The sequence below is a fragment of the Venturia canescens genome, chromosome 9, assembly GCF_019457755.1.
Source record: "Venturia canescens isolate UGA chromosome 9, ASM1945775v1, whole genome shotgun sequence".
In the NCBI taxonomy this organism is placed as follows: Eukaryota; Metazoa; Arthropoda; class Insecta; order Hymenoptera; family Ichneumonidae; genus Venturia; species Venturia canescens.
In genome coordinates this window covers 9,007,197-9,019,977 of record NC_057429.1, presented here as the reverse complement: position 1 = coordinate 9,019,977, position 12,781 = coordinate 9,007,197, and the positions used below count along the sequence as shown (strand labels likewise).

Here is a 12,781-nt window from a genome sequence, read left to right as displayed (position 1 = left end):
CGAATTTCCTCGACGGTGGGACTCGAAGTTATTTTGACGTGCTCAATTATATTCGAATCTCATTCGGGGAATTCACTTGTTAATATTCAAGTATTTCGTAATGATAATTTAATCGGAATTATACCGTTAATATTTGATGGCGGGACGAACGCAACAAAGGATCCCTCAGGAATAACGAATTTTTTTTTAACTTCATTGGAGAATGGGCAATGAAGAAGAATTGTGAAAACGTGGTGCGAAGCACAATTGGAATGCTAGAAAAATAATAAGGAAATTTTGGTTATTCTGGAAGTTGAGTAATCCTGAGAAAGAACGTTTAGAGGCTCGTGAATTTGTAGACTTGTGATGAAACCCAGTTAGGAAACAGCTCTTGAACGCTTTCAAGGGCCTCTCTAAGTTGTCAGTAGCAGTCGAAAGAGCCAGGGAAGAAAGAGAGAGTGGGGGAGGACTGGGGGAACATTTGCGAAGAGATGAGAGAATATTGTGCGGGTCTAAGCTATTCCCGATTTACTATTGAAATTCGTAGCCACGTTTCTCTCAGGAAAGACGTCGTCCATCTTGCAGAAGCGTTGAATAGAGCTCGAGGTTTCTTCGCCCTCGTCCTTTTCTTATAACGTTAAATCATCCCGGTTAACCCTGTCTGCCTCGCTGCCTATAACGTACATATTTATGCACTATAATGCAGGTTATGTGCCTGTGACGTTTCATTCGAGTACGTTGAACATTGAACGAACCGATTTTTAAATATTTCGAGCTTTTTCTCATGGTGAAATTTAACTTTTGACGTATGGGAAAATTCGCTTGAAATATCAATTGATTCGACCGCAGAGCTGATCAATTTTTACCTCAAACGATTATCGCCGTCCCAAAGTTGATTTTTAGAATTCTTAAATTTTTCCTTCTTTTATTTGCAACTCGTCACTTTTCAATCTACAATTCGTGGAATGAAAAATTAGAGAATTACAAATAATTTTTTTCGTTTATTTTGTTGGACTTGAACGTTGAAAACTTCATCGTCAAGTTATTAAATCATCTTGATACTATTGAGAGTTGAATCAATGAAACGGATTTTCATCCAACAGTACGTTTATTTTGAGAAAGTCCAAAATCAATTAAATTTTTCAATAACATCAAGTGCTATTCGGACGAGTTTTTACTTTAGTACAGAATCGGTTAATTGTCATTCAATTTTAATCGCCGGTGGAGAGATTTTTTATCCAAATGTTGCTCCGCTCGAAAATGCTTCTTTTGTTTTAAGCAATAAGAAAGCAGCTTTGATGGAAACTGCGATAAAATCGAAGACGTTTCCCTCCACAGGTGTCGTTCGCAGCTTCGTAATCGAAAAATTTCGAAATTTTCAATCTCTCACCCGTTATATAGAATATCAAGCATACAAGAAAGGCCGGATATTGTACGGAAGAGAAGAGCCGTCGTAGATCACAGTGGGGATGGTTACGGCTGGGGGTGGAGAATGGCGAGAAATGGGGCGAGGGTTGGCCTTACGATATGTAAATTATTCCGTGTGTTATAACCTTCCTTGGCTTGGCCCTTTTGGCTTGGGGACACTTGCGAAGATTTCGACAATAAATTATCTCCTGAATAAACGCTCTATTCGCCAGTCCCCTTCCTGCATTCGCGAGCTTGCGTTAGAGCACAAGAAAAAAACAGGGACTTCCTTCGTGTCTACGAAGGCAGAAAGGAAACAGTGACAAAAGAATATCCCCGTGAAATGAGGTCGAAGGACAATTGATCGAATAATTATTCTTTCAATAAATTGTGAAAAAAACAATCAATTATATTTTTTTGAGAACTTACCGATCTTGGAAGGGGTCCGGGGTCGTACAGAGCTCGCTCAGCATGCAGTCCAGGTCTGTGGCCAGCGAATTGAGCAACTGGAAAACCATAAAAAAGAAAAACATCAAAAACTCGATTTGGGAAATTGCTCAGAGAATATGTCGGGGTTGCACATTGAGGAGGAATCAGAATTGGGCTATTGAAAATCGTCTTTCGATCATTTTGTTGGACCCCAACGATGCAAACTTCAGCATTATCATTCTGAATAATCACTAAAAATTTGGAAAATGTTTTTGACCCTTAAATTTCGCCATTAGTGTACTTTTCAGTTTTTTCGATGAATTGAATGTTCGAATGTCGATTATGTCGAATTCTGGTAAATTTGCACTCACTGTGTACAACGATCGCTGAATTTTTCGACATGACAACAGATAATAAATAAATTCCAATTTCCAATGTATGGTGTTTCAATTAATTCCTATACTATTAAATACGGTGCGTCAGCATATTATTACATATTACATCACTGCTGGGTGATAAGAATGTCCTTATTTATTAAGAAAGTACCTTTTTCATTCATTTTACAATTCATGGTGTTTTAATTAATTTCGATGGGGTAAAGAGCATGCGCCACCACATTATTGCATGGTACACCATTACCGAGTGATGGGAAACACCAGAAAACAATTTGGAGCTGTTTTAAGGTGGAACCGTAATTCGAAAAATTTACCCGAATTCTTTACGAAATTGGCGGTACAGTAATCGTTCGAATAGATAAACGAATCAGTTCATTTCTATGATAGCTGCTCAGCTAAACTAAAATTTTGTTTCATCATACACTAATTATTTATTCTCGTTTCAGAAATACTTTCACTATAGAAACAAATAGCTTTTGTCGGCTTCCACTAATTATTTTGTCTCGTTGAGATAATTGGTGTCAGCATCAAACTGAATATTTCGTTTGGGAAAAACGGGATTTGATTGTTTTAATAAGAAAGTTCATAAATGTGTGCGCCTGTACAAAAATCGAAATAATTCAACGCAATAATCTGAAAACCCTGATTCTATACAAATGCAGAATTCTTCCAGTCATCAAAGTCGCTGGGAAAGTTTCCATTTGTTCAGGTGGAAACTCACGAATTTTCCAGTACGAAGGTTTTTCTTCGACTTTCGTTGCTATTTTTTAGTTAGAAATATGTGGAGAGAGCTGGTTAAATTTTGCATGAAAGGAGAGCAGCCCGTCCGTATATGCATTTTTCTATTTTAGTCCATACGTGAATCGAGGGTGCCTCGTGTTATTTGCATTACGTTATATACGAGTGGTCCGGACTCCGGAAAATTAGAAGGCACTCGCTTGTACCGCCTGCGGAGCTTTTCCACTGTCAATATTTAACCCACCCGTGTCGACAAAGATATTCGATATAAAGTTTCGAACCAAGAGCCACGTTTTCGTGTACCGAATTTCCAGGGAATTCGATTTCTCATGTGAGCGTGTCTTCACACACAAAAGTTGTGTCCGTGTGCGAGCTCAATTTTCGTACGATCATCGCGTGGCCGAACAAAAAGCACGTTTGCTTCTGAAATTTCCATTCTCGAACCGGGTACGACCCCGAGCTATATAACTTAGCGTGCTAATCGAACGTGCAAACTCTCCTGCGTGTTATTTATTTGATTACCAGTATCGCAATTGCATCTCCGAAATTTCGGAGCTAATCAAATTTATACGAGCCTTTTTCTGCGAAAAATCCGAAAGATTGTGTTTCCAATAAAAAGTGATGAAAACCTATAATTCGGAAGACAAACGTCCGCATTGCGAGGCCTCCTGATTTCATTCCTTTCAATTTAAAATTATTTATTATTTGCAGAATCGGCAGATAAACATTCGCGAATAACAGCTTGAAGCTTTCTTTGAGCTTGTTTTTTCCTCCCAGGCAGGAGCGAATTTTGGAGGGAAAATGGCAAGGAAATGGGTCCGAGTAATTAAGGTGGCCCTTACAAGCATAGCTAAGAAACTGTTGGAAAACTCGAGACAATGAAACATCTGGCTGACCATAGTGATGAGCACCGAGCAGATTATTTCGGAAATAATATATAACTATAGATCCGACGATAAAAAACGGAATGAATGACTATGGCTGTTATGAGTGGAAACGATGGAAGCAGCGACGGCAATGATGCGATATCGAAATGTGCCTTGATAAAGTAGCTTCACGTGCGTAAAACAGAACAGATGAAATGAGGTAGCAAAAGGTGGACAATCAAGAAGTTTCATTTCGCGCTCGATCGATTCGCAAATGATCGTCGCGGTAAATAACGAATTTAATTTCGTGCTCGAGCGATCGTTGTTCGTATAATATCGAATAGTATGTACGCTCGAGTGTGTATTTTGTTCGCGACCTATTATATCTCGACAGCGCCGTTTCCTGCTTGGTTTGTGCGAGACAAAAAATAAGGAAGAATATAAAAAATACTTGGCGTCGAGCCGCTACCGCGTCTCTTGATAAATTCGAAAAAGACAAAAATCACGAAATCGCGTTCATCGTTTGATCAGCGAGGCATTTTCGATTCGATTCTTCATTATGAAATAGAACAGAGAAAAAAATGTACGGGCACGTTTCAGTGATTCACGCGTAACGCGATCAAATCAAGATTCAAAAAAAAAAAAAAAAGAAACTAAACACATAAAACGCGAGCTAAGGAACGAGCGAACTTTTTGTGTCTGCGCATCAAGAAAATACGAAGACACGAGTCAAAGCCAACCGAGTAAAACAACTGTCGGCTGTGTGAACGACGAGTGAACGAAGAGGACGCTCGAATTAAAATGGTCCAGCGAAACTCATTCACCGAATTAAACAGATCAGATCCAATCAGCAGCACTCTACGGACTCGGCTATATCTCATCGCTTGATGCACTCGAGAACTCTTTAATCTCTCGACGCTACATCAATTCTCCTCTATACATTTGTGACTTCTTGAGAGCGCATTCTTCGAATTCAAGACACGATGTGTTAGCTGGTCGCGATTCAAGTGCAAAAAACACTCATGATTTTCATTCCTCATGTACATAAATTAATTCATCAAATTCATTTTTTCCCCAAATTTATTTTCAATAATTCCTACTTTTCACAACTATGTAACAAAGTCATTCGTAACGTAATTCGAGTGAACAAAAATAGTTTGGTTTTGGTAAGTCTTGTGATTGATATTCTGCAAACTAATCTCTGCAGAATTCTAATGATTTGACTTCGATTCGAAATGACATCGAGCGTGGCGGGGAGGGGGAGGGGGTTACTTCGGAAGCGTTCTCAATCGAACGAGATGAAAGCAAGAAATTGTATTTCGCCCGGAAATAGTCGAAAACTTCTGTACTACTTTCATCTTCGTTATAAATGTTATTTTCAACTTATCTCCACGAAAGTTTTACCTCGCAATAAATGAATGTTCTCTTTTTCATATCGATGAAAGAAATTTACGAAAAAGTCAGTGGGTAAACAAAAAGCTGAGATTTAAAAATTTCTACGAATTTCTCGACGACGATGCCCAAAGCATTAAAAGCATGTAAAAAGCTCGCGTTATTAGATCGTAGAAATCATTTCGTCGATATTGTTTCGAGGGCAAGTCGAAGGGGAGTTCAATGAAAAGCCAATATACTTATAATCCACTAATACGAATTGATGCAATAAATTCGTATCCGTGGACTCTCCCTTTATCTCTGAAATTTAATAATCGAACTGACTATCGTAATGAATGGTAGACAAGGGTGCTTTCGGCAAAGAACGAGAGATATTTATTGTGTGTGAAGGAGAAGGACAGAAACGCTACAGTTTTTGGATATCGCCATATGTATGTATATATATTTGAACAAAGTATGTAATGTGTGTATACATATATATTTAGAGAAAGACTTTTACTCCGTTTCGACGTCGAAGAGGGGAGGAAAGACGCATTTCGCAAGTACACAAGAGCTCTCAAAGGGCCAAGAGAAGCACACAAGCGGGCGAGCAAGGAAGCAGAGCAAGCTCGACGAAGTTTTGCAATATTGTGAAGGACCCCGAGAGCGTCTCGAGGGGGTGACGGACCGTCTTGTAGAATATTAACGAAGCCGGTTTGTTTCAGTCTCTCTCTTTCTCTCTTCTTCGCTCCCCCTCTCCTTGCCTGCTTCTCCGTCTCTCACTTTTGTCTCTACATCTTTCGCTTCCGTAGTAGACACAAGCGTTAATTCGAGGAATCATTAATTAAAAGCATTGCCATAAGTACATTCGAGTGATTAATACCAATATTGAAGCGAGAGAGAATCATAATGAAAAATATCTTCAGAACAGAATTCTTCTGTTCTGAAGTAGTAAAATTAATTGAAGCTCGTGAATCACCGGAAACTGTAGCGAAATATATATCATGAAGGAATAAACTATTCGCTTACACGCCAACTTCGTGATTTATCCTCCAATAATTAGGCAATTAATTCAATACTTTGGTTCTTTTATGAGCAAACTACGAAAGAAATAATTTAACTTTTTCAATTATTTCCTTCCTCATTTTCTGGTGAAATGAGAATTGAGCTTACGAGTACAAATAGAAAAGACTAATTTACGATCTTGGCGTATTTTTCGTTTGGAAACTTTGAAATCAACGATCCTTCTTGTATTAGTTTATCCCTTTTCGATAAGACTTTCGTACCGCTGTCACATCTAGAGTCGCTGTAACGACTCGGAGACAAATAAACAAATGCATGACGAGTCGCTTCCAGAGTCTTCACAGAAGCGATAACATTTTTCAACCGTTTTCAAAAAGATTAGAAATTTATTTCTTCAAGGTCGATCCCCTGCGACAGGCCCAACCAAAAGTTATGTACCGTCTGCATATTAAAAGGTTTGATAATTCGTTCGGATCGTAATCATTAATTTTGTAAAGACCCTATATACGTACTCGATGCCAGCAGATATAGTACAAATATCATTTGCTTTCGTAAAATTTATTCTAAAAGTATTTTTTATCTGATATCGCGAGTAAATTTTTTGACGGAACTATCCGGGCTACGCTTCAACACACAGAAAAGGTTGCCTATACAGACGACATTCGCTTGTTCGCTTGCAAAATATATCGTATGCAGCCTAAACCTTCGTACTTCTCGAGACTGTATCTGTCAAACTAGATGGTCGATCACTTTGATTTTTTTTCACAATATCTGTGATATCCTGCTCTAGCTCCTCCTCGTTTTTTATAAACTTCCTAATTTTAGTATTAGCGGTAGAATTAATAATGTGCTGTTTGCCTATGCATGGTCCATATGTTACGTGTTAATTGAGTCAACTTCAATTACATATATCTCGGGTTCGGTATGATGAAACTTGTTAAAATTTTATAGAGGTGTTGTTCATATGTTAAACAATACGTATGCCAAATTTAAATAATTTCCTAATTTAACTGTCTCGTGGAGGAACCACCTTAATAATCAAATAATTACAATAGTTCAAAGAATACTGCAATACTGCTTACTGAAAATACACGAACAGAAATGCATTTTTCGAGAAGAATATTCTGAGCTCTGTAATGATTTTTTCATATTTTTCAGAATAATGATAAGTGTTTATTGAGAGCGACAAAATTCGAGAAACAAATTGATTGTAAAGGTGGCGTAATTATGTACATAGATTAAAATTACAAAAATAACAAAAAGGAAGATGAGGATCGCAATTCGAACGTCGATTTCAACCATGATGAGAAAAAACGACACCAAAATACATTTTTGCGGATTTCAGTACCATAAGTACGCGTTATTTTTACACCTACTTATATCTCATACACGCGAATTCGACAAGTACAACAGTCAAATTTTAAATTGTCATTTTTTTTAACTCATGTTATTCAAATTTTTTTCGTCTTAATTTGTTTCTGTAGAGTGTTTTGTGGTTACAGTTTTTCTTATCCATCATTGTAATTTTTGGCATGATCTCGTTTTTCGGATGGCGGGTTTGTTGAGAGATTTTTATATAGGAATGTCTCATTACAGGGTTTGAATTATTTAAAAGGGCGAGTTTTATTACGAGGACCGGTTTTTCTTTGTAATCGTAACGTGAGAAGTTTTTTTTCAAGTCTGTGATGAGTTGATTTTTCGGATAGTTTCTGTAAACGTCATTTTTTCATAAAACGGTTTTCCATATAATATGTTGAATAAATCTTTGACAAGTTTATTGTAATTTTTTCTGTAAGAAATAATATGCGTGCAGCGATTTGGACCGGCGCTCGAAAACGACAGCTGGCCTCCACTCATGCCCTACTCACGAGCTAGCTGCGTATAAATTACAGTAATTACTGGCAATGACCGGTTGAACGACGCCTAACAGTGAATGGAACAAATTCATACAAGTTTCGAAATTTCAGGTGTGTTTTTATTATTTTTCTCGTAAAGTTTCGTAAATATTTCAAATATGGGCAATTTAATTTGAATTATCATTCTCATTTTTTATGGAATTATCGAATAGATGAAAGCCACTATAAAACGTTTTTTACTTCTTTTCGAAACACTACTATTTTCGAAATTCGTCGTTCTCTCTACTCGTCCGTAAAGACCGAAGAACTTTTTATTGCTTTTGAAATGATTTCCAGCAACTTTTATAGAAATTTACGAATTCGGTGCGTTTAATGAATGCCAATGACACTCGCAAATTCTAGAAATCGTGTATACCGAGCGACAAACGTGTCATGAATTCGCTACTCATTGGTCAAATGGCGATAAACAGTTTTATAAACCGTTCCTTCGAAACTATACGAACGAAATCTCATAAAACGTCAGAAAAGGAATCGTTGTCCTAATTAATTGGAGAACGATTTTAGTAGAATTGTAAGAATTAGCAGACGTTGTGAAATAACGCGAATGAAAGTTTACTCAACTCAAATTACCTTTGATATCGAACCTTCTAAATCCCCAGATTGGAGTATAAGTGAACGAGCACGAACTTCACAATCCTTCTTGCGTAATCATTCGCGCACAGAGGAACTCCGAACAGTGATTGAAGCACACACAAAAACTAAGAAAATAAATAAACAAAAATAACACTGAAGCGTTATAAGTAACGGCGAAAATCGGTGCGTGTGTTGCATAAAACGGGACTTCCGGTTTCCGACTAAGATTTCGCGGTATCGGCGGTTCGAGTGTGGTGAATGTGTTTCGGCCTTTGAGCCGGAGATATTTGAGTCGTCAAACCCTCGGAGCACACGTCTATTTATTCAATTCGCAAAATATCGTCATAGTTGTATATCCACGTCGAAAAGATGAATTGAAAAAGAAAAAAGCGATGCGAGAGTAAAAACGATCGAGGTTTCAAGCTCCCGAGAGTCCTGGTGGAGGGATAAGAAGACTGAATAATTTTGAGCCCTGTTCCCCGAGGTTAGCGAGCCCTTTGCGTGGCTCACTTTACGATCGATCGACCGGAGTCTCGGCAAAACGAGCCAGGAACTTTTTGTATATAAAGCAACGGACTCCGAGTATATCGCTATAGCAACACGTCATCAAAACATACTTCCTAACTCAGTACAGGAACGTTGCATGATCGACACACATATACGAAGCAACAGCGAATCCGCGTTTTGTATAAAAGGTGTCCGAAGAGTGGGGCCTGAATCATGGAGAATTCATCTGATTCGATTCTATTTTGATCCGTCACGGTTTCGATGAGTGGCGATCGGAGGCGAGAATAAAACATGCAATTTGTTGTTACAAAGAACGTTATTTTTCTAGTACTTAACGTATCTGTAAGATTCTTTATGGCGTCGATAAAAATTTAACTGCATTAAGGTAAACGAATTCAAATGACGCGATCGTCGATTATAATGATTGCTTTGTTTGGACAAAATGAGAAAAAAACGCGATTCTGACATTCGACGTTTTTTCTAAAGATCTTCGCATTTTCATTAATATTTCATTGGAATGCCGCACATAAAATTTGATGACGTAGCTACTGCGTTATTTCAATGAATACATGTCGATAAAGTGTACTACAAATTGTGCAAGAGTGTTTTTACCTTCTCCGGGCGAGTGTCGGCAGTGGAGTATGTGAGCATGTAGTCAATCGAGGGAGAAAGAAAATCATCAAAGCCTTGATACTCTATAAATAGAGGGACTAGAAAAGAGGAAAAGAAAGAATCCGGAAAAGTGGATTCCAACCTTTATTTTTTGTGTCGTAGTTAATTCTAGTGCATAGGAAATTTGTCCGAGCTTGAATTGAATGAGAAGCTGAATATTTACGAATAGTGACGTTCGAGCTACGGTGTTCGTGTATGTAGTACAAATCGTGCGATTGCAAAGTTCCATGAGAAAGTATAGAAAAAGAATAAAAATTCATGCCAAACTTTGTATCATTTCGATAATGACTTGGAAAGCTTCCGACGCTACACATTTCCGGTGAGCTCACACGGAGAGACTTTTATACGAATATTTCGGATGAATGCAGGATGAAGACAGGCAAAATTTAAGTCTGTGACATTCTTACACCGAACGATGTATCGATATCCGAATGTCACTCGTGTCTTTGGTGAAAGGTTAAAAACGGACTGGACAAATTGGTGAAATGTCGAAAATGTTTGTATTGTTGAGTCACACCGTCCGAAAAGAAGTATATTTTCTATTCGACAAAGATTTACTTGACAAAGTCCGCTTATGAACGAAGCGATTGCTTGAAATTTTACCATGTGCCAGTAGTTAATTTTCATGTTTATACTCGCAACGCCTCACATAATTGGTGGGCGCATGAATTTTGCTATGTCATTGAGCAAAATTCAGTGCGGTAAAAGGGAAAATACGAAACTATGCAATTTTTCGTATAGCACAGAGAAACCATTGCTACTCCTAAATTTTCATGAAATCATTTCATTATTTACTATGTTTTTAATGAAAATTTGCTTGGTGTTCATTTTTTATATAGTACAGCGCGTTATTTACTGTGGACTGTGGTAATGGTTCCCCAAACTTTTGCATTATTTGGCACACTCTGTAGCGGTTATTATTATAATATCGATATGGTCCGACGTTACTATAAAAACATAGTAATTTTTGCTGTAAAAGTCTCTCCGTGCAGGAAGCTCGTCGATCACGCGTCGGAAAGTCGAATGAATAGGAAAATAGTTAATAATGATAATAATCAGTCGATTCGTCCGAGGCATTAGAAACCACAACATCGGTCGAGACTCACGTGCACGAAAAATATTTAGAAAGTATTTCCAATCAATCATAATGCCAAGGAAGGTCAAGGGAGATCGAAAAGGATCGAGGGTCACTGGAACAATCGATGGAGTAAATGAAATCACGTTGCCGCATACGACCATTTCATATTTTCTTAACAAACATAAGTGAAATTTCCGAATTTTTCATTTGCACAGTCTACCGAGCCTCACAACAGAAATGTAACGAGTGGCAACCCTAAGAAAGCAGGCATTTGTGTAAATAAAAAATAAAAAAAAAAAAACGAATACTGAGCTCTTGTAATCTGAATAAAGTTTTGCAAGACATTTTCTCCGTACATTTTCCCTAGGACGTTTTAGCACTCTCACGTGCACCATATACGAGGGTGAGAGAGAAATAAAAATATATACAAGCTGGAGCTTTTCGCGAAACGAACACGTGCCATTGGCCAAATAATTTAGTATCGTTTTAGGCCGATTGGACGCTCGATTTATGTTTTCTGCACAGCAGCCAGCCCTCTCCCGGCGAGTTTTCTACTCGAGTGGAATCCTGAACTTTTTAAGAGACTCGCAAGCTAGTACATATACTTATACGTGAGGTCAAACCGAGAGAAAAGTGGTATGAAAGTGGCCTCAAGTTTATCACGTAGTAGAACGAGACAGAAAGGGCGTACAGAAAAGAGAAAGATCTCGGGTCCTGTTATGCTTCATCAATGCCATTCTACACGAGTGTAAACTTGATGTCTGAATTGTAAGCGTTCCACAAATGAACTCGGATAAGGTGGCATCTTAATTCTTTACTTAGTTCTTTACAAGCATTCACAATACTTTCGTAGACTACTACGCGAATTCTGACAAATGTGATGTTAATTTCGCGAAAGATCATATCATATTATCAGATTTTCATTATTTCATCACGCGAGAGCTGAAATTCTGTAACATCTTGATCAGTAACCTTTGACATAATAGAAAAAACTAGTAAACACAAAGTAAAAGAAAATATAGTAAACGCAAAACTGACTCTTGTATGAATGAAGTAAATGTTTTGTTTATGCGCGACGTAAACGAAGCAGGGTTGTATAGCCAGCGAGTCGAGCCGTCGTGAGAGCGACGGGTTCGAACGTGTTAGGACCGTTCGACGTTTTTGTGCAGGCTTGCCTAATAAGGAAAAAAAAGGGGCGGGTGAAAAAGTCACGAGTCCTCTGCAAAAGGGGCAGTTGAAGAAGTAGCGTCGTAGCCTTTTTTTTGGATCAGTAGCGATACGCGAGCATTGTGTTGAAGAGACGTCAGGTTCCAGTCATCGTTATACGAAAACGATTATCGTCCCTCGTTTTAATGGAATATTTAATAAATAAGCAACTAAGAAGTATCATATAAGAAGAAAAATACATGACAGAGATTTATCGGTAAAGACAAAATCAACCTTATCACAATTAACGGAAGTAATAGATGCGGAGACATCACGGGCATCTAACGTGATCAACGACGACGACGATCATGCTCGAATAGGCCAAGGTACTGACCGAGGAACCATAATCCATCTTTTAAGTGCAACCTCATTAAGTACAAAACCACGTCACTTTAATCTCATAAGTTGGATTAACCGATTGATAGAAAGGAAGTAGATGGGGGAAGTACTATTGAAGCTGGGCAGGAGTGCTATTGTGCGGTTACATCGTTATCGTCCTTCTTACATTTCTTTTGTCGCATTTTTTTTCAGTTTTTCTGAAGCCGTTATTACGCTCGATTATTTACCGAATAATTAAAAAATACTTTGTCGCAGAATTCTCATTGAACTTCCGACTCAATC

At 38.0% G+C, this 12,781-nt stretch overlaps 1 protein-coding gene across 2 annotated transcripts in view; it reads right to left on the bottom strand.

Annotated features, from left to right (window-relative positions):
* spri (sprint) overlaps nt 1-12,781 on the bottom strand; it is a 163,902-nt gene that overhangs the window by 97,457 nt on the left and 53,664 nt on the right. For both annotated transcript variants that reach the window (XM_043428631.1, XM_043428632.1), the window contains exon 3: nt 1,816-1,892. In XM_043428631.1, coding sequence (XP_043284566.1) covers nt 1,816-1,892 — 77 coding nt within the window. The remainder of the gene's footprint in view (nt 1-1,815; nt 1,893-12,781) is intronic.